Source organism: Heterodontus francisci, chromosome 8, assembly GCF_036365525.1.
Source record: "Heterodontus francisci isolate sHetFra1 chromosome 8, sHetFra1.hap1, whole genome shotgun sequence".
NCBI classification, from domain to species: domain Eukaryota; kingdom Metazoa; phylum Chordata; class Chondrichthyes; order Heterodontiformes; family Heterodontidae; genus Heterodontus; species Heterodontus francisci.
Genome location: NC_090378.1, coordinates 15,220,346 through 15,243,450, shown reverse-complemented (window position 1 = coordinate 15,243,450; position 23,105 = coordinate 15,220,346). Strand labels below are relative to the sequence as shown.

Here is a 23,105-nt window from a genome sequence, read left to right as displayed (position 1 = left end):
CTTTTAAAGGCAAGGTGCATTCTGGCTGAAGCAGGGGCTGAAACTGCTTGTATAATAGTTAAAGACCTTCAGGAAGGACCCAAAATGGCACAGCAGGCAAGAAAGTATGCCCCCAGATTTTAGGATGCCGCGTTGGTGTCATTGGTGCAGGAGCTCAACAGGAGGACAAAGGTTCTCTTCCATCAGGGGTCCAGGAGGCCTCCAGACAAGTGCTCAGATGGCAATGGGAATAGGTGGCCATGGCGGTCAATACCACCAGTCTGGTCCCGAGGACCTGGATGCTGTACCGGAAGAAGCTCAATGACCTCACACAAATGGTTGAGGTAAGTGAATGTATCCTTCCATGCCATATTCCACCAATGCACCACTAGCCTCACATGATGCTCCATTTACCACACCTCCTTCACTCACCAGCAACAACTGTGACTCAAACCTCACATTCATAGCTTCAGCTCACCCACACACACTTAGCATTGCTGCAAGCCTCACACACACATCTCACAGCTTGCACACACTGTCAGCTATTCAGCTGTGGCAGGCACATCACTCAAACACATGACGCCACACTCACTGACACACTTCCCTCCCTTTTGCAGGACAAGGTGACCCATAATAGGCGGAAACTGGCAGGAGACCGTAATGGCCGCATGTGCTGATCCCTATGGTGGAGATGGTGCTGACGATAATTAGAACAGCTGTTACTGAGGCCATGACCAGGGATGTCACTGAAGCCATCAAGGATGATGGTGTGTTCCTGCCTTATGCACCTTCTCACATCCCAATTCATCCTCATCCCACAATCTGTTGTGATGTGCACCTTCGTGCCCCAATTTGGCATAGGGTTTTGTGCAGAGCTTGGAGCCATCCTTTCCAGTGTGGAACTCCATGAGTGTACTTGCAGACCTTCCTGGATGCAGAGATGGAGAGTGAACTACGAGATGTTTGCTATGGGCACCACACGTTAGGAAAGATGTGAAAGCATTGGAGAGAGTGCAGAAAAGATTTACAAGAATGGCTGCAGCGCTGAGGGACTTCAGTTACGTGGATAAATTGGAGAAGCTGAGGTTGTTCTCCTTAGAGAAGGGAAGGTTGAGAGGAGATTTGATAGAGGTGTTCAAAATCATGAGGGGTCTGGACAGAGTAGATAGTGAGAAACTGTTCTGATTGGTGGAAGGGCCGAGAACCAGAGGACACCAATTGAACGTGATTGGGAAAAGAACCAGAGGCGACATGAGGAAAAACTTTTTAATGCAGCGAATGGTTAGGGTCCGGAATGCACTGCCTGAGAGTGTAATGGAGGCAAATTCAATCTTGGCTTTCAAAAAGGAATTGGATAATTATCTGAAGAGAAAAATTTGCAGGACTTTGGGAAAAGGCAGGGGCGTGGGACTAGCTGTGTAGCTCTTGCAGAGAACTGGCACGGATATGATGGACCAAATGGCTTCCTTCTGTGTTGTAACCTTCTATGTCGCCTGTTCCAGACTACAAGGATCCGCTGGTGAAACTGTTCAGGGCCACAGTCACCTTGACGGCAACTGGCAGTGCCATCCTCACCCTGCTGTAGGGCTGCAGCTCTGGTTCTAAGACGTGGCACAGTTCTGTGACCACCTCCTTGGTGAAGTGCAGCTGCCGAACACACTGCTCCTGGCATAGGTGTAGGTAGAAGTGCTCCCTGAAGACCCTCGGAGGATAAGTCCTCTTGCTGAGTCCTCTACTCCTCTTTCTGTGAGCATCTTGCCTTTGCTGTTTTTGCTCCAGCTCCCTCTGCTGCTGCATGGCTGGGAGCAGGTGTTGTACACAGAGGCCCATGAGAAGCACACAACACGTTCCAACATCCGACCCCACTTCCTGCAGACTTCACCAACTTTCTACAAATACTCCAATGACCCAGCACTTTCATTGACTCAGCAAGAGCAAGTTTACAGCAAAAAGTAACTAACCTGAAAGTTGGATGATGAGGCCTTTGAATAGCGCCGGTGGGGAGGGGGTTTCCTTGTGCTGCTGAGCACATGTTCAGCTGTGCGTGTTTAAGAGAGGACATTAAGCTGAGCGGTGAGGTTCAAAATGGTAGGTCGGTTGTCAAGTCAGTGTTAGATGTTGACTGACGTCACAATCTGCCTGTTCTACATGCTTCTGGTGTATTCCCACAACGTCCATGCTAATGCCCTCAACAACATGGCGTTTAGCGCGTCCCGCACCGGAAGTAGTGAGTGGCGCTAATGACATTTTTTACATTAACCAGCTCCCGTAGCACCAAAACTATTGGCGCTACGGAGCCAAATTTAGCGGTCATTGTTCCCAGTGTCAAAATGGGACAATTAGAGGGCACAGATATAAAGTGATTGGCAAAAGAACCAGAGGTGACACAAGGAAACATTTTTTTTTTTGACACATCTATTTGTTGTGATCTGGAATGCACTCCCTGAAAGGCTGGTGGAAGCAGATAAACACTTCCAGGGGAAAAAAAATTACAGGTCTATCGGGAAAGAGGAGGGACATGGGACAAATTGGATAGCTCTATGAAAGAGCCAGCACAGGCACAATGGCCTCCTTCTGTGCTGTATGATTCAATAGTTATCTTATTCTTATAATGGTAGCTAAAGAGATGAATCAGGCCCTGATTCTTTTAAAGTCCCTCTCGAATACTTCAAATGAAATCCGAGAAGATTCTGATTTGTCCCAGGTATTACCTCTTTAAATTGAAAAGTGGTCCATTGACTTATAAGGGAAGCTGATTTTTTTTAAAAGTAATTTTAATATCTTAATAATTTAATAATTGTAATATTCTCGGTAGAATGCAATATACTGCTCTATCGCTTGACATAAACTCATTCTGCACCAATTATTTCCGAGTGTTTCACATATTACCTAGGCAGGCATTGAGATGATCGTTCGATAGCAGATGTTTTGCCCAGAATGATGGCTCATCCTGTACAGAAATGATTTAATTACAGTTTCGCTCAGGGGATTAGATGTTTCGTATATTTTCAGTAAATAAGAACAGGGACTTTGAAACTGAAGCTCGCAATGTTTTAATAAGCTGAAATGTATTTTCTTTTCTTAATAGGTAAACAGATGAAGATAGATAAAGGGGTAAAACTCTGTGAGGGACCAGGGGTGGGGATGTGGGGGGTTGGGGGGTGGGTGTGTGGTTGGGGTAGCGCAGAGGATGTCCGGGGGGGAGGAACTGCAACTCGCACCGGCATCCGGCACGAAAAGTGTGGCACGATGTGGTGTGAGTGAAGTTTCTGAAGAGGCCTGGCCTGATGACTGCAGGGTCAAAGTTTTGCACTGGGTCCTCATCTGCATGAAACCAGTGAGTTGCGCTCACCAATCAGGGCCTTCGGAATTTCAGCCATTTCTGATGCTGAGCCTGCCCCACTTGGGTCTATAAAGTAGATGTCAGCCGTGAATCAGTTGCTAGCACTCTGTCTCGCTTCAGACTCAGACCGTTGTGGGTTCAAGCCCCCACTCCAAAGACTTGAGCACATAATCTAGGCCAACACTCCAGTGCAGTACTGGGGGAGTGTTGCACTGTCGGAGGTGCCGACTTTGGATGCGATGTTAAACTGAAGCCCTGTCTAACCCTCTCAGGTGAATGTAAAAGATCCTACGGCACTAATCTGAAGAAACAGGGGAGTTCTCCTTGGTGTACTGGCTAATATTTGTTCCTCAACTAACACCTAAAAGGGATTATGTGGTTGTTGTCACATTCATGTTAGTGGAACCTTATTGTGCTCAAACCGGCTGACCTGTCCCTTGATTACAACAGTAGCACCATTTCATTGGCTGTAAAATGCTTTGCAACGTCCTGAGGTGGTGAAATACAACTTTTTTTTATGACAGGTGGGAGACAAAGCTGAGGGGTATTAGCCTGGGCCTATAGAGGCACGCATTATTTTTGTAAAGCCAGGAGATAGGAAACTATTTTTCTGGGCAGCCCTTTAAGGACTGCTAGTTAGGCGGCCGAATACCTGGAAGAACTGATCAGAGTACGTTCGGTCCAAGATCAACCTAGTGGAAAATCTATTTTTTATCGAGTTCCTAAAACTGGCGATGCGACTCCAATTTCCATATACTTTTGAGATGCTGCCCTTCTCAGTTGGCAGCCAGCTCATTTCCGGGGGTGATGGGACATGAGAGATTGGAACCGGAAATTCATTCCCCCCAACCCTAATTTTTCATCCTCCCCAAAAATAACCGAGCAAAGGGAGGTTGAATTTGTCCCCCATTGTTTCAGTGCTCTCGCAGGCAAAGCCTTCAGCAGTGAAGAATTACTGAGGTGAGCTGTTAACTAACAGCAGACATTGGGCAGCCTGAACAGCAGCAATTGACTTACAAATGAGCAAATAATGCAAAGCTGTTGCCTCGGTAACGCATTAATTTAAAGTTCTTTTATTCATTTGTGTCCTTTTGTCAGTTTAATAAAATATTTAATCAGCCGACACCAATGAACGATCTAAAGGGAATTGGCTTGAAACAGTTACTCAATTCAAAAGTGTAAGAGAGTCAAAAGAAGCCTTTATTTTGAGATTAATCAGATGTTAGTGCCTCAGGAGACCTGAATACCAGAAACCGGCCAATGCCTCTTTGCCCTCTCAGGTAGTTATAAAAGATCCCATGACACTATTTTGAAGAAGAACAGGCGAGTTCTCCCCGGTGCCCAGGACAATATTTATTCCTCAACTGACATCATTAAAAACAGATTATCTGATCATTATCTCATTGCTGTTTGTGGGACCTTGCTGTGCACAAATTGGCTGCTGCGCTTCCCAATATTACAACAGTAGTTAAGTACTTCATTGGCTGTAAAGCACTTTAACGCATCCTGGGGAAGCTAAAAAAAAACTATATGAATGCAAGTTCAATCTTTCTTTTCAAACTTCATGTAAAAACAGCTGTGTTAAAGAGATTGGGGGCCATTTACAGAAGGTGCAGATACTCCCTTTTTTTAAATTCATTCATGGGATGTGGGCGATGCTGGCCAGGCCAGCATTTATTGCCCATCCCTAATTGCTCTTGAGAAGGTGGAGGTGAGCTGCCTTCTTGAACTGCTGCAGTCCATTTGGGGTAGGTACACCCACAGTGCTGTTAGGAAGGGAGTTCCAGGATTTTGACCCAGCGACAGTGAAGGAATGGCGATATAGCTCCAAGTCAGGATGGTGTGTGACTTGGAGGGGAACTTGCAGGTGGTGGCGTTCCGATTTATTTGCTGCCCTTGTCCTTCCAGTTGGTAAAGGTTGCGGGTTTGGAAGGTGCTGTCTGAGGAGCCTTGGTGCATTGCTGCAGTGCATCTTGTAGATGGTACACACTGCTGCCACTGTGCGTTGGTGGTGGATGGAGTGAATGTTTGTAGATGGGGTGCTAATCAAGCGGGCTGCTTTGTCCTGGATGGTGTCGAGCTTCTTGAGTGTTGTTGGAGCTGCACCCATCCAGGCAAGTGGGGAGTATTCCATCACACACCTGACTTGTGCCTTGTAGATGGTGGACAGGCTTTGGGGAGTCAGGAGGTGAGTTACTCGCCTAGGATTCCTAGCCTCTGATCTGCTGTTGTAGCCATGGCATTTATATGGCTACTCCAGTTCAGTTTCTGGTCAATGGTAGCCCGTAGGATGTTGATAATGGGGGATTCAGCTATGGTAATGTTGTTGAATGTCAAGGGGAGATGGTTAGATTCTCTCTTGTTGGAGATGGTCATTGCCTGGCACTTGTGTGGCGCGAATGTTACTTGCCACTTATCAGCCCAAGCCTGGATATTGTCCAGGTCTTGCTGCATTTCTACACGGACTGCTTCAGTATCTGAGGAGTCACGAAGGGTGCTGAACATTGTGCAATCATCAGCGAACATCCCCACTTCTGACCTTATGATTGAAGGAAGGTCATTGATGAAGCAGCTGAAGATGGTTGGGCGCAGGGCACTACCCTGAGGAACTCCTGCAGTGATGTCCTGGAGCTCAGATGATTGACCTCCAACAACCACAACCATCTTCCTTTGCGCTAGGTATGACTCCAGCCAGCGGAGGGTTTTACCCCTGATTCCCATTGACCTCAGTTTTGCTAGGGCTCCTTGATGCCATACTCGGTCAAATGCTGCTTTGATGTCAAGGGCAGTCACTCTCACCTCACCTCTTGAGTTCAGCTCTTTTGTCCATGTTTGAACCAAGGCTGTAATGAGGTCAGGAACTGAGTGGCCCTGGCGGAACCCAAACTCAGCGTCACTGAGCAGGTTTTTGCTTAGCAAGTGCCGCTTGATGGCACTGTTAATGACACCTTCCATCACTTTACTGATGATTGAGAGTTGGCTGATGGGGCGGTAATTGGCTGGGTTGGACTTGCCCTACTTTTTGTGTACAGGACATACCTGGGCAATGTTCCACATTGCAGGGTAGATGCCAGTGTTGTAGCTGTACTGGAACATCTTGGCTAGGGGCGCGGCAAGTTCTGGAGCACAGGTCTTCAGTACGATTGCCGAAATATTGTCAGGGCCCATAGCTTTTGCAGTATCCAGTGCCTTCATTCATTTCTTGATATCACGCGGAGTGAATTGAATTGTCTGAAGTCTGGCATCTGTGATGCTGGGGACTTCAGGAGGAGGCCAAGATGGATCATCAACTCGGCATTTCTGGCTGAAGATTGTTGCAAATGCTTCAGCCTTATCTTTCGCACTGATGTGCTGGGCTCCCCCATCATTGAGGATGGGGATATTTGTGGAGCCACTTCCTCCAGTTCGTTGTTTAATTGTCCACCACCATTCACGGTTGGATGTGGCAGGACTGCAGAGCTTCGATCTGATCCGTTGGTTATGGGATCGCTTAGTTCTGTCTATCACATGCTGCTTACGCAGTTTGGCACGCAAGTAGTCCTGTGTTGTAGCTTCACCAGGTTGACACTTCATTTTGAGGTATGCCTGGTGCTGCTCCTGGCATGCCCTCCTGCACTCTTCATTGAACCAGGGTTGGTCTCCTGGCTTGATGGTAATGGTAGAGTGGGGGATATGCCGGGCCATGATGTTACAGATTGTGGTTGAGTACAATTCTGCTGTTGCTGATGGCCCACAGCGCCTCATGGATGCCCAGTTTTGCATTGCTAGATCTGTTCGAAATCTATCCATTTAGCACGGTGATAGTGCCACACAACACGACGGACGGTATCCTCAGTGTGAGGGTGGGACTTCGTCTCGACAAGGACTGTGCGGTGGTCACTCCTATCAATACAGTCATGGACAGAAGCATCTGCAGCAGGCAGATTGGTGAGGACGAGGTCAAGTATGTTTTTCCCTTGTGTTGGTTCCACCACCACCTGCCGCAGACCCAGTCTAGCAGCTATGTCAAAGAACAAAGAACAAAGGACAGTACAGCACATGTACAGGCCATTCGGCCCTCCAAGCCTGCGCCGATCTTGATGCCTGCCTAAACTAAAACCTTCTGCACTTCCGGGGTCTGTATTCCTCTATTCCCATCCTATTCATGTATTTGTGAAGATGCCTCTTAAACGTCGCTATGGTACCTGCTTCCACCACCTCCCCCAGCAGCAAGTTCCAGGCACTCATCACCCTCTGTGTAAAGAACTTGCCTCGCACATCCCCTCTAAACTTTGCCCCTCGCACCTTAAACCTGTGCCCCCTAGTAACTGACTCTTCCACCCTGGGAAAAAGCTTCTGACTATCCACTCTGTCCATGCCGCTCATAACTTTGTAAACCTCTATCATGTCGTTCCTCCACCTCCATCGTTCCAGTGAAAACAATCCGAGTTTATCCAACCTCTCCTCATAGCTAATGCCCTCCAGACCAGGCAACATCCTGGTAAACCTCTTCTGTACCCTCTCCAAAGCCTCCACGTCCTTCTGGTAGTGTGGCGACCAGAATTGCACGCAATATTCTAAGTGTGGCCTAACTAAAGTTCTGTACAGCTGCAGCATGACTTGCCAATTTTTATACTTTATGCCCCGACCGATGAAGGCAAGCATGCCGTATGCCTTCTTGACTACCTTATCCACCTGCGTTGCCACTTTCAGTAACCGTTGGACCTGTATGCCCAGATCTCTCTGCCTGTCAATACTCCTACGGGTTCCGCCATTTACTGTATACATCCCACCTGCATCAGACCTTCCAAAATGCATTACCTCACATTTGTCCGCATTAAACTCCATCTGCCATTTCTCCGCCCAAGTCTCCAACCGATCTATATCCTGCTTTATCCTCTGACAATCCTCATCACTATCCGCAACTCCACTAACCTTTGTGTCGTCCGCAAACTTACTAATCAGACCAGCTACATTTTCCTCCAAATCATTTATGTATACGACAAAGAGCAAAGATCCCAGCACTGATCCTTACGGAACACCACTAGTCACATCCCTCCATTCAGAAAAGCACCCTTCCACTGCCACCCTCTGTCTTCTATGACTGAGCCAGTTCTGTATCCATCTTGCCAGCTCACCTCTGATCCCGTGTGACTTCACCTTTTGTACCAATCTGCCATGAGGGACCTTGTCAAAAGATTTACTGAAATCCATATAGATAACATCCACTGCCCTTCCTTCATCAATCATCTTTGTCATTTCCTCAAAAAACTCAATCAAATTAGTGAGACACGACCTCCCCTTCACAAAACCATGCTGCCTCTCGCTAATAAGTTCATTTGTTTCCAAATGGGAGTAAATCCTGTCCCAAAGAATCCTCTCTAATAATTTCCCTACCACTGACGTACGGCTCACCAGCCTATAATTTCCTGGATTATCCTTGCTACCCTTCTTAAACAAAGGAACAACATTGGCTATTTTCCAGTCCTCTGGGACCTCACCTGTAGAGGATGCAAAGATTTCTGTCAAGGCCCCAGCAATTTCTTCCCTTGCCTCCCTCAGTATTCTTGGGTCAATCCCATTAGGCCCTGGGGACTTATCTACTTTAATGCTTTGCAAGACATCCAACACCTCCGCCTTTTTGATAATGAGATGACTGAGAGTATCTACACACCCTTCCCTAGGCTCATCATCCACCAAGTCCTTCTCTTTGGTGAATACTGATGCAAAGTACTCAATTAGTACCTCGCCCATTTCCTCTGGTTCCACACATAGATTCCCTTCTCTGTCCTTGAGTGGGTCAACCCTTTCCCTAGTTACCCTCTTGCTCTTTATATACGTATAAAAAGCCTTGGGATTTTTCCTAATCCTGTTTGACAATGACTTTTCATGACCCCTTTTAGCCTTCCTGACTCCTTGCTTAAGTTCCTTCCTACTGTCTTTATATTCCTCAAGGGATTTGTCTGTTCCTAGCCTTCCAGCCCTTACGAATACTTCCTTTTTCTTTTTGACTAGGCTCACAATATCCCGCATTATCCAAGGTTCCCGAAACTTGCCAAACTTATCCTTCTTCCTCACAGGAACATGCTGGTCCTGGATTCCTATCAACTGACGTTTGAAAGACTCCCACATGTCAGATGTTGGTTTACCCTCAAACAGCCACCCCCAATCTAAATTCTTCAGTTCCTGCCTAATATTGTTATAATTAGCCTTCCCCCAATTTAGCACCTTCATCTGAGGGCTACTCTTATCCTTATCCACAAGTACCTTAAAACTTATGGAATTATGGTCACTGTTCCCGAAATGCTCCCCTACTGAAACTTCGACCACCTGGCCGGGCTCATTCCCCAATACCAGGTCCAGTAAGGCCCCATCCCTAGTTGGACTATCTACATATTGTTTCAAGAAGCCCTCCTGGATGCTCCTTACAAATTCTGCCCCATCCAAGCCCCTAGCACTAAGTGAGTCCCAGTCAATATAGGGGAAGTTAAAATCACCCACCACTACAACCCTGTTACCTTTACATCTTTTCAAAATCTGTCTACATATCTGCTCCTCTACCTCCCGCTGGCTGTTGGGAGGCCTGTAGAAAACCCCCAACATTGTGACTGCACCCTTCCTTTAGGACTCGGCCAGCTCGGTCAGTAGTGGTGCTACTGAGCCACTCTTGGTGATGGACATTGAAGTCCCCCACCCAGAGTACATTTTGTGCCCTTGCCACCCTCAGTGCTTCCTCCAAGTGCTGTTCAACATGGAGGAGTACTGAGTCATCAGCTGAGGGAGGGCGGTAGGTGGTAATCAGTAGGAGGTTACCTTGCCCATGTTTGACCTGATGCCATGAGACTTCATGGGGTCCGGAGTCGATGTTGAGGACTCCCAGGGCAGCTCCCTCCCTCCTGTATACTACTGTCCCACCACCTCTGCTGGGTCTGTCCTGCTGGTGGGACAGCACATACCTGGGGATGGTGATGGCAGTGTCTGGGACATTGTCTGTAAGGTATGATTCCGTGAGTATGACTATGTCAGGCTGTTGCTTGACTAGTCTGTGGGACAGCTCTCCCAACTTTGGCACAAGCCCCCAGATGTTAGTAAGGAGGACTTTGCAGGGTCGACAGGGCTGGGTTTGCCGTTGTCGTTTCTGGTGCCTAGGTCGATGCCAGGTGGTCCGTGCGGTTTCATTACTTTTTATTGACCTCGTGGCGGTTAGGTACATCTGAGTGGCTTGCTAGGCCATTTCAGAGGGCATGCAAGAGTTAACCACATTGCTGTGGGTCTGGAGTCACATGTAGGCCAGACCAGGTAAGGACAGCAGATTTCCTTCCCTAAAGGACATTAGTGAACCAGATGGGTTTTTACAACAATCGACAATGGTTTCATGGGCCATCATTAGACTAGCTTTTAGCTTCCTTCCTGTCCCTTGCACTTTCAAAGAAAGAATTTTTATTTATATGGCGTATCATTGAGTCTCTCAGAAATGCCCCCAAGCGCTTCATTTGTGCTAAATGATTTGAAGGGATGAGGTTGGATGTCATGGTTAATTACTGGACCAGCAACCTCATAGATTGTGAAATTGCAATCCCATCTTGCAAAACTAAATTCAGTAATCTGTTAATTTGTGGGCTCATACCAACAACAACAATGACAACTTATATTTATGTAGAACCTTTAAAGTAATAAAATGTCCCAAGGTGCTTCACATGAGCATTATAAAACAAAATATGACATTAAGCCATATAAGGAAGTTGGCTTGGCCAAAGAGGTAGTTTTAAGGAGTGTCTTAAAGGAGGAAAGCGAGGTGGAGAGGCAGAGAGGTTTAGGGAGGGTATTCCAAAGCTTGGGGCCTCGGCAACTGAAGACATGGCCATCAATGGTGGAGCAATTAAAATCAGGGATGCACAAGAGGCCAGAATTACAGGAGCGCAGATATCCTGGACGGTTGTGGGGCTTGAGGAGATTATGGAGATAGGGAGATGTGAGGCCATGGAGGGATTTGAAAATAAAGATGAGAGTTTTAAAATCATGATTTTGCTTGACTGGGAGCCAAGGTAGGTCAGCAAGCCAGGAGTGCATTGGAATAGTCAAGTCCAGAGGTAGCAAAGGTATGAATGAGGGTTTCAGTAGCAGATGAGCTGAGACAGGGCAAAACTGGGCAATGTTACAGAGGTGGAAATAGGCAGTCTTAGTGATGGCATGAATATAAGGTTGGAAGCTCATCTCTAGGTCAAATGTGACACTGCAGTGCTGAACAGACTGGCTTAATCTCAGACTGTTGCCAGGAGAGGGATGGAGTCAGCAGCTAGGGAATGGAGTTTGGAGAGTTCCACATTTCTAGTACCCTTTGTGTGGAAAGAGTGGTTCCTGTTTTCCCTTCCTGAATGGCCTAGCTTGTACACAGCAGATCTGACATTGGGCAGTCAATGCCCAGCCAAGAGACTCTTTGCCAATGTAGTTCCAGCTATTTTCTTTTCTATTTCCATCATTCAAACTGTTTCTTATCAAATTTCATGATCATCAATAGCAAGCAGTTCTTCAACACATATAGGCACAAAAACAAGAGACAGTAGGATGTCACAGAGTGACAACTCTTGTTGATTCTGTTAAGAAAGGGTCAATGCCCTTATTTGTAATGTTGGCTTTGGTTTCCATCTCAGTGTGAGTGAGATATAATTAAGGCTTTTATATTTGTTGCTGAAATTGGAAACCCGCAGTCCCTTCATTGCAGACAAATGTGCGATGAAAGTAGGAGGATCATAGGTTAAGAGACTCTATGAAACTTTAGTATTTGGTTTGAAAAGTTAAACTTACCAGAATGATTAAACATGCCGGCCCAATAAAACTCCATATAAAGTTGTTTTCTGTGCTGAGCCAGCAGCTGTGAGAGAAAGAAAGGGAAAATAATCATGAGAAAATAATCGCGACTATTTTCTTCCTCCACATAGCCTGTCAATTTTCTCCCCTTCTCTCTGGAAGACAGTGGAGATCATTTTGCCTGTCCGTGCTTCCAGTGAAGCTTTAAACCCTGCAGGTTGCGCAGGTCGGAATTTAATTCCCGCGCTGCCCAAGCCATCCACCCATGGTGATGAATTCAAGAGCAGTTCTCTGTGTCCTGCACAAATCCAGTCTTCACACATGGGCTTAGATGGCGGGTGTTGGCTATTCCACCAATGTGGGCATCATAGCCAAGTCCAATCCTGTTGTCCCTCAACACACACATGTGTACACACTTTCTAGACAGGATAATGATCAGTAGAAACCTTGGTTGGTTTTCCCCTTCTGAGGCCCAGAAGCAAGCAAGTCAATTGTAATGCCACTTTAATTGGAACTGAGTATAGCCCAGGTATCAAATATTGGACCTTCCTCGTCCGTAAGGCTCAGGGAGTCACTGCCACATCATGAGGTCACAAGGCAGATAGGGATAAGGAAGGCCATTTGGCCCATCTTGGCTCAGTCACGTAGAAAGACGTACAGCCCGTCTAAACACGCCATCCATTTCTTTGCTAATTGATTCCAAAGGGTTTTGCCTTTTCTACCAAACAAAAAGACTTGCATTTATATAGTGCTTTTCACAACCACCAAACATCTCAAAACACTTTACAGCCAATTAATTACTTTTGAAATGTAATCACTGTTGTAATGTAGGAAACACGACAACCAGTTTGCGTACAGCAAGCTCCCACCAACAGAAATACGACAATGACCAGATAATCTGTTTTTTGTGATGTTGATTAATGATAAATATTGGCCAGGACACCGGAGATAACTCCCTTGAAAGAGTGCCATGGAATTTTTTACATCTGTCTGACAGACCAAGTGGGACCTCAGTTTAATGTCCCATCCAACAATGCAGCACTCCTTTAGTAATGCACTGCTTGATGGGCTGAATAGCCTACTCCTGTTCCAATGTTCCTATGGAGCGTCAGTCTTGATTTTTGTGCTTAAGTCCTAGAGGGGGACTTGAACCCAGAACCTTGTAACTCAGAGGCAAGTCTATATCCTTAAATCTCCCCTTTGCGTTGGTCATTCTGTCTGTAAAAAAGGAACTTTCTAAATTGGTCATGACCAGTACCCCTTATCCTACAATGTGCCTTCGTGTTCTATCTCACCCTCGTCAATACAATTCGCTGGGGTTAAAGTTCATCTTGGCCAGTATCACAAAACCAACACTAGCAAATCAGAAGCCAGTTTTAAACCCAGGCTATTTTCCTTCCCATAAAAGTCAAAAGCCAATCGGTATCACCCGTTAGACCCTCGCACCCAAGATGTATTTTACTTCTGCCATCTTACACATCTCTCTATATTGCTATCACTAAGGTCAAGTCCATCCATATCACGGCAGTGAACTGTGGATCTGCGGATAGCACTTTTTCCTCTAGCTCAGAAGGTTGGTGGTTCTAGGCCCTGAGCGCTACACTCTTGGGGAGTGCTGCACTATAGAAGGTGCTGTCTTTAGCTGTGATGTTAAACTGAGGCCCTATCTACTCTCTCAGGTGGATGTGAAAGATTTCATGACATTGTATTATGGTTAATATTCATCCCTCAACCAACATTACAAAAATCATATTAGCTGGGCATTATTACAATGTTGCTTGTGGGATCGTGCTGTGCTTCCTGTATTATAGCTGTGACTACACTTCAAGACATTTTTCATTGGCTGTAAAATGCTTTGGAATGTTTGGTGGTAATGAAATGTGCGATATAAATGCAAGTCTTTTAACAGTCTTAATATGCCTACATTAGCTCCCAGTCCAGGAACACCTCAATTATAAAATTCTCATCCTTAATTTCAAATCCCTTCATGGTCTCTCCCCCTCCCTCTCTCTGTAATCTCCTCCAGCTCTACAATGCTCCAAGCACATCCCTCACTTCTTTCTGCCCACCATGCCTTCAGCAGCTTAGATCTAAGCTCTGGAATTCCCTCCTTAAACCTCTCTGCCTCTCTACTGCTCTCTCTCTTCTGCTTTAAGACTGTCCTTCCTCTTTGACTAACCTTTTGGTCACTTATCCTAATATCAACTACAACAACCTGCATTTATATAGCACCTTTAATTTAGTAAAACAGCCTAAGGCGCTTCATGGGAGCATTATCAAACAGAAACTTGTCATCGAGCCACATAAGGAGATATTAAGAGGTGACAAAAAGCTTGGTCAAAGAGGTAAGTTTTAAAAAGTGTCTTAAAAGAGGAGAGAGAGAGTTAGAAAGTCAGGCATCTCCTTATGTAGCTCAGTGTCAAATTTATATTTGATAATCACTCCTGGGAAGTACCTTGGGACGTTTTCAACTATGTTCAAGGTGCTATATAAATGCAAGTTGTTGAAACAACACTTACAAAGTACTTACATTTTATCGGTGCCATAATACTTGTAGCCAAGAATTGCCGAGATCCCCACAACAATGGATGGGCTGCCATAACCGAAGATGTAAAAATTTCTGTGGAGAAACCCTTTGTTGTAGATCACCCCGACGACTATCAGGTAAAGGTGTATACCCTCAATGCACATCCAAGCAAAAGCAGCCAAGAAAAAGTAATGAAGTAATCCGGCTACAATAGAGCAGACAAGCTGAGGAGCCAAAAAAAGACACAAAACAGCTGTAATAAACGTCAATGTTGCTTTTCAATATTAGTCATGAAATTTCTCCATTTTGCCATCAGCTTTGAGAAGAATATTCTAGTGACTCACTTGCGCCACGTAAAACTGCAATCTCAAACTCCCACTGGGATACTGAATAACACTCCAATGATGAGTTATGCAAGTATGATGCAAATCTGACTTTGCTTCAATCAGCTGTAAATTCTATTTTTTAAAAGTTTTTTTTAGATCTTGCACTCATCAAATGGGGGGGATGTTAATTCCGGGGAACAGACTATTTTTGCTCCCTTTTGGATTCCCCACTGTCAACCTCGAGTATTCTCAGATCAGGTACAGTAGTGTTAGATGGGGAGTAATGTTCCCTTCATCCTGACACCAACTAGGGGATCTCAGCCCCTACCGCCACTGTGACCACTTTTCGTGAGGTTGCCAATTTGCAAAGTGATTTTGTGATCCAGTGTTCCTCCAAGGGGAGTTAATTTCCCAGCACCCACAGTTCAAGAAGACACAGGCCTGAAGCCTAGGATTTCAGTACCAATCTAAGCTCAGTTTTTGTGCTACACCCGATGATAGTGAGAGCAGAGAGGAAAATTGGAGATCGAAGGGGGTCGGTGTGTGTGGGGGGGGGGGGGGGGGTTGGGGTGCGGTGGGGGGGGGGGTGTTGGGGTGTTGGCAGGTGGTGGTGATAGAGGGGAGAAGGAACACACAACTGCAACAATTCCCTTGCTGTTCCCTGCCCAGTCAGATGTCTATCTCTATAAGTCAGCATTGAGAGGGCAGCAGAAAGGAAAACCATCCGATGTTGCACAAGATGGGAAGTTGGAGGCCCTGAATGGAATGATTTGAATGACCACTTTGAAATATCTTTTTTGTTGGGGGTGGGGCAGTGGGGAGTGGGATGTTAATATGCACTCCTTACCTTATTGCTGTTCATGTTAATCCCAATAAGAAACAGCAGCTCTGCAATAAAAAGGCTGAAGCAGAGATTCTTGTGAATGGTTGTCCTTGTACTTTGAATCTCACTGAAGAAGCAAAAGGTAAAGATGCACATTGACAGGCAGATCAAGGACACGATAATTCCCAGTTGGGTGATCCGTTTCAGGATATTATTATGTAGGACATCCTGCAAGGGAGTTAAGAGTCAATAGCATTAACATTTTGCAGGTTATATTTTTTTGCATAAAACGATTCTACTTCTCCCCTTCCCAGCCTAGCAGACAACTGATTTTCCCCGTGGAATGACATTCAAGCAGCTGATCAGTGGAATGCTGGATGCAAAGGGAAATTTAATTATAATGTACAATGGAGCTTCCATTAGCAGCCATGATGTAGAGGAGCTCACACAGTGGGCAATGAAATTGTCAGATGGTTGAGAGGTTCCAAAGTTTGCTCTCACACATATCTGGAGCAATTTCCTCGCCACAGGACTGAACAGAATAACAATGCAATTGTATAAGTTGAATTTGATCTTTCTTCTGCTGTCAGCTTGATATATGTCAGTCAGAATTATAGAATGGCAGAGCTCAGAAGGAGGCCATTTGTCCCATTGTGCCTGTGTCGGCTCTTTGGAAGAGCTATCCGATTAGCCCCACTCCCCTGCTCTTTCCTCATGGTCCTGTGATTTTTCTTCCCTTTGAAGTACATATCCAATTGCTTTGTCAAAGTTACTGTTGAATCTGCCGCCACCACCCTCTCAGGCAGTTCCAGAGCACAACAGCTCACTTCATGTGTATGCATGTGGGCTCAGGTCTGATATTCTCCACCACCGAATTGCCCACCAGCATTGATCATTCAGGATTAAAACACTGGGAAGAGACTTGAGTGAGATACCTGGCACACATTGAATCCCATCCCTCCAGAAAGCTTTTGGAGAACAAGAGCAAAAATAGAATGGGACAAGAAACCCTGCAAGTCATCTAACCAACAATGATTTGTTCTGTTCATCTGTTTCCCAGGTTATATAAACATGGGTCTTGTTGAAGTGGTCATAGCAATGAACTTAGCCATCAGTATGTTAGAAAAGATTAAATCAATGTTTCATATTCTCTCAAATATCAGTGTTAAGCAAACTGATTGATTATTCTCAACAACAATTCAGAATTGAAGAAGCTGAGATTGATTTGGGTGAGATGTGTTCTGGAATTTAAGATTAGAGTAATATCAGAGTCACGCACACAACACTGCTACTGATCCACAGGCCATATCCACTGGCAGAGAATGATACTAGCTTCTAATAGGGCAAAGAATGTTACCTTGTCCACTGTCATGACCACTCTCCCACTAAGCTGAATGAGACGAATGCATTGAGAGACCAGTCAGAAAGACTTGCATTTGTGTAGTGCCTTTCATGACTTCAGGACGTCAGAACCTCCCAACGCGAATATCAGCCAGTGAAGTATTTTTGAAGCATAGTCACTCTTGCATTGTGCAGAAACATGGCAGCCAATTTACACACAGCAAGGTCAATGGGATAATGACCAGATGATCTGGGGGAGAAATTAATTCATATAGCGCCGCTTTTACGGACTAACCTCGATTCCCCAGGGGCTGCTCTCTGTGCAATCCACACAGCATTCTTCATTGATACAACTGAAGAACTCAGAGTCTGCTTATGCCACTCAAATTTCTCCCCCTCTTTCAGATGCAATAGTAAGCCAGTATAGGGGAGTTTCTCCCCAGTCTCCTGATCAATATTTATCCCTCAAACAAAATCACTGAAACAAATTATCTGATCATTATCACCTTACTGTTTGTGGGACATTACTGTGCACAAATTGGCTGTCACGTTTCCTACATTACAACAGTGACTGCACTTCAAAAAAGTATTTATTGGCTGTTAAACTCTTTAGAACATCCCAAGGTCGTGAAAGGCGCTATGTAAATGCAAGATCTTTCTTTCTTACCTCTAACTTGTACATTTCTAACTTGGGCTAGTGATATTTGAACCATCAGTGTCATGAACAATTTGACAAGCTCAATGCTACTGACTCCCTCTGTACGACCCTGGTACTCACACTGATCTGGGTGGATGACATGAGAACCGCAAAATGAGTCAGGTGATTACATCTGCAGGTGGTGTGCGTGGTGTTGAAATGGAGGGTCTCACACCCTTCAGTGGCCCACTGACCCTCCATGCTGAGAATGGAGTAATTCCAAAATGCACAGACAGCTTTCTGCTTCTCCAGAGGCTAAAACAAAATTAGAGTGAAAAGGTACAACATGGCTTTCAGCTCAATGGATATGTGCCAATAAATACCGCACTCCTGCGCACAATATCTACGCCAAGAATAAAAAGTAAAAAGGCCAAAGCTGTTAATCATTGATATGAAAATTATCAGCTGTTTAAAAGCATCATTATATGAAGGTCATTTAACAAATAAATTACTTCCAGTAATTAGAAATTCCCCATTAAAACATACTCGAGTACAACATTTATCAAGCAACTTTTCTTGTTTAAGTATTAAATATTTATTACTTAAATTATTTATTCACTTTGTATTTATTCAATATTCTGCCAAATTTTAGCTACTTGAATAACAGAATGCAAAGATTAATGGGGATATTAAATCTGGGAGGAATGGACTTTGTTCACTGATGGTAGTCAGGGCTGGCTGGCTTTTCCCTCTGCACAGCCATAGCCATAGCCATGGAACTTCCCCGACCACCCCGGCTAAGATTAGCTAAAATTGCAAAAAAGCAGATTCCAAACCCGCAATCTCCGATTGTGTGGTTGTGAATTTAATCCACCACTCCCCACTAGGGGTTGTAAGAAAATAAATACTTTCTTTGGTTTTATTTTCAAAATATCTTTAATTTCTTAACTGTAAAAGTAAAAATCTTAACACTGTAGAAAGCCTAGTGGAGTATAGAAAGTGCAGGGCTGAAGTAAACAAGGAAACTAGGCGGCACAGCGGCGCAGTGGTTAGCACCGCAGCCTCATAGCTCCAGCGACCCGGGTTCGATTCTGGGTACTGCCTGTGTGGAGTTTACAAGTTCTCCCTGTGACTGTGGGTTTTTGCCGGGTGCTCCGGTTTCCTTCCACAGCCAAAGACTTGCAGGTTAATAGGTAAATTGGCCATTATAAATTGCCCCTAGTATAGGTAGGTGATGAGGGAAGGTGGGGATGTGAGAGGGTAATGGGATTAATGTAGGATTAGTATAAATGGGTGGTTGATGGCCGGCACAGACTCGGTGGGCTGAAGGGCCTGTTTCAGTGCTGTATCTCTAAATAAAAAGTTAAGAGAGGACATGAAAAATTAATGGCAGGTAAAATCAAGGAAAACCCAAAGATGTTTTATCAGTACATTAAGAGCAAGAGGATAACTAAAGAAAGGGTAGGGCCTATCAGGGATGTACAAGGGAACTTATGTGTGGATGCAGAAGATATGGGCAGGGTTCTTAATGAGTTTTTTGTCTCTGTCTTCACAAAGGAGAGGGTTGCTGTAGACATTGCAGTTAAAGAGGAGGAGTGTGAAATATTAGGTACGATAAGCATAATGAGAGAGGAAGCACTAGAGGGTCTGACATCCTTGAAAGCGGATAAATCGCCAGAGCCGGATAGATGGCATCCCAGGTTGTTAAAGGAAGCCAGGGAGGAAATAGTGGATGCGCTGAGAATCATCTTCAGATCCATACTAGATACAGGAGAAGTACCAGACAATGGAGGTCTGCGAACGCTGTACCATTGTTTAAAAAGGGTGCGAGGGATAGGCCAAATAATTATAGGCCAGTCAGTCTGACCTCGGTGGTAGGTAAATTATTAGAATCTATTCTGAGGGACAGGATAAACTGCCACTTAGAAAGGCACCAATTAATCAGGAACAGTCAACATGGATTTGTTAAGGGAAGGTCATGTCTTACTAACTTAATTGAGATTTTTGAGGAAGTAACAAGAAGGATTGATGAGGGAAGTGCAGTGGATGTGGTCTACATTTGAGAAGGTCCCACATGGCAGACTGGTCAGTAAAATGAAAGTCCATGGGATATAGGGGAATGTGGCAAGTTGGATCCAAAATTGGCTCAGGGCCAGGAAACAAAGGGTAGTAGTTGATGTTTTTGTGAATGGAATGCTGTTTCCAGTGGTGTTCCACAGGGCTCAGTGTTGGGTCCCTTGTTGTTTTGGTATATATAAATGATTTGGACTTAAATGTGGGAGGCATGATTGGGAAATTTGCTGATGACGCAAAACTTGGCTATGTAATTGATAGTGAAGATGATAGCCGTAGACTCCAGAAAGATATCAATGTTTTGGTTGAGTGGGCAGAAAAGTGGCAAATGGAATTCAATCTGGATAAGTGTGAGGTAATGCGTTTGGGAAGGGCAAACAAAGCGAGGGAATACACAATAAACGGGAGGATATTGAGAGGGGTAGAAGAAGTGAGAGACCTTGGAGTGCATGTCCACAGGTCCCTGAAAGTGGCAGGACAAGTAGACAGAGTGGTGAAGAAGGCATATGGAATGCTTTCCTTTATTGGCCCAGGTATAGAATTCAAAAGCAGGGATGTAATGCTGGAACTGTATAAAACACTGGTTAGGCCGCAGTTAGAGTATTGTGTACAGTTCTGGTCACCACATTACAGAAAGTACATAATTGCTCTGGAGAGAGTACAGAGCGGATTTACAAGAATGTTGCCATAGCTCAAAAGTTGCAGCTATGAGGAAAGATTGGATAGGCTAGGGTTGCTTTCCTTAGAACAGAAAAGGCTGAGGGGTGACTTAATAGAGGTATACAAAATTATGAGGGGCCTAGATAGAGTAGACAGGAAAGACCTGTTACCCCTAGCGGAGAGGTGAACTACCAGGGGGCGCAAATTTAAGGTGATTAATAGAAGGATTAGAGGGGACATGAGGAAAGACTTTTTCACCCAGAGGGTGGCGGGTGTCTGGAATTCACTGCCAGGAACAGTGGTGGAGCCAAAAACCCTCAATTCTTTTAAAAGGTACCTGGAAATGCAACTGAAGTGCTGTAGCTGGCAAGGCTATGGACCAGGTGCCAGAAAGTGGGATTAGATTGGGCGGCTAGTTTTTTCAGTTGTGCAGACACAAGGTAATTTTTTAATGGTTCTATGGTTCTATGTATTGAGACCTGTCAATCAGATCTCACTCGACACACATGGAGAGCCTCCATTCAGGTGTCCCAGTGCATGAGGTCATTTGATACATATAGAGATCCTCCATTCAGATTGGACACTGTCAGTCTGGCGAACAAATGTAGACAGTTCCTATTGGTATTCAGACAAAAACAGTGCCTCCTTGTTCCCTATTTCTTGCTTAAGCCAAGGCATACTTTATCTCTATTGTGTGCACTGGCACTGACCTCTAGATGCTTCAGTGTGAATGTTACATGATCCATGAGGTATATGGTCGGAGGGTTTGCTTTGATAGCTGCTGCAACAATGGGCGAGTTCACAGTGTAGTCCTCTCGCGGTGCCGTCCCATTGATCTCCCTCTCCTGAGAGTTATTGGACGGTTTAAGTAGGGAGCCAACACTATCATATTGAAGGAAAATGACTGTGACAGTCCCTAATGGTACACAAATACATTTTTGATAGACATTAGTGACAAGCAGGACAAGGAAACCACACTATTAACTGATCCTCCAGAGTTGCTTGTTACCTACCATTAGAGCTGGCCATTTCAGTCTTCCGTTGAGAAATAGTTATGTGATTCCCTTCCAAGTTTGCATGAGGATGGGGGTGCTTATCATGACTTAAATCGAAAGTATATAGTTTAAGGGCTGTGAAAGCACACAAATATATATTATTAAAAAGTCATGAATTGTTGGCCCTGTCTGTTCAGACACTTCTAAATATAAACACAGACTGTACACCTGTCAGTAAAATATAACAGGGCCTGTAAATAATTCACAGATTGAATGAAGAACACAATGCTGAAGTTAAAAAGGAATATTTTTAGCCTGCTATTGCAGATGCTATTGAAAGTTATGCGAGTTTAGCATTTCCTAGCAGCAGAATTGTCAGCTTGTCTCAGTTGCTAACACTCAAACGCATTGTCAAGATAGCCTCCATAATAACATTGCCCACATCTACCCCTGTCTCATCTACTCCCTCTTACTATTGGAACTCTCATCCATGCCTTGTCATGTCTAGGCTCTGCTTTTCCAATGCTCTCCATTCCTTTTTGCCTGCATTTTATTGTATATCTATTATTTCTGTGCCTCTTTTGGTGATTGTGTTAATGTGTCTGTGTGCCTCTTATTTTTCAGGTCCACGCTCAAAGCATTGGCCCAGAATTTACTGATGTGTTCCATTTGTTAGATTTATTTCTGTACCTTTCAGATCAAAATGTTTTGTGTGAAGTGGGAGCTGATAATGGTCTGGGCAAGGGCAATGGGGCATTCGGAATGTTGGTTAATGGCTGAGATTTAAGGATCGTGAAACAGAGGAAAGGCAGAGGAGGAAATGGGGTGAATTAGTGTCAAATTAGATGCCAATAGAAAAATAGAGTGAAGGTAAAATTGGATTGGGCGAGATTGGTACCAACGACATAAGTAGAAAAAGGGATGAGGTCTTGCAACAAGAATTTAGGGAGCTAGGTAGCAGATTAAAAAAGCAGGACCTCTGAGGTTGTAATCTCTGGATTACTCCCAGTGCTACGTGCTAGTGAGTTTAGAAATAGGAGGATAGAGCAGATGAATGCATGGCTGAGGAGATGGTGCAGGAGGGAGGGCTTTAGTTTCCTGGATCACTGGGCCTGTTTCTGGCCAAGGTGGGACCTGTACAAGTTGGACGGGTTGCACCTGAACTGGAATGGGACAAGCATCCTTGCTGGGAGATTTGCTAGTTCTGTTGTGGTGAGGGGGTGGGGGGGGGGGGTTTAAAATAAATTGGCAAGGGGGATGGGATACAGAGTGGAGGTACAGTAGGGCGTAATATAGAACAGAAAGTGAGTCTGCCTGAAAGCCAGAGCAAATATAGACCTGGTAAGGCACAAGGAAAAAATGCAAGGTTGGATTGCATCTATTTCAATGCAAAGAGTCTTACTAGTAAAGCAGATGAATTGAAGGCATTGATTAGCACATGAGATTATGATATTATTGCTATCACAGAGACAGGGAGGGACAGGACTGGCAGCTCAATATTCCAGGGTATAGAATCTTCAGGTGCGACAGGGGAGGGGATAAAAGAGGAGGTGGCATTACACTGTTGATCAAGGAGTCAATTACTGCAGTAAGGAGCATGATATCTTAGAAGGT

The 23,105-nt window shown here is 44.8% G+C and overlaps 1 protein-coding gene across 2 annotated transcripts in view; it reads right to left on the bottom strand.

Annotated features, from left to right (window-relative positions):
- Positions 1–23,105, bottom strand: part of adgrl4 (adhesion G protein-coupled receptor L4) — a 119,365-nt gene that overhangs the window by 25,833 nt on the left and 70,427 nt on the right. For both annotated transcript variants that reach the window (XM_068036342.1, XM_068036343.1), the window contains 6 exons: positions 21,510–21,626; positions 21,207–21,412; positions 17,905–18,078; positions 15,810–16,013; positions 14,640–14,860; positions 12,107–12,173 (listed from right to left, as the gene is read on the bottom strand). In XM_068036342.1, the coding sequence (XP_067892443.1) occupies positions 12,107–12,173; positions 14,640–14,860; positions 15,810–16,013; positions 17,905–18,078; positions 21,207–21,412; positions 21,510–21,626 (989 nt within the window). The remainder of the gene's footprint in view (positions 1–12,106; positions 12,174–14,639; positions 14,861–15,809; positions 16,014–17,904; positions 18,079–21,206; positions 21,413–21,509; positions 21,627–23,105) is intronic.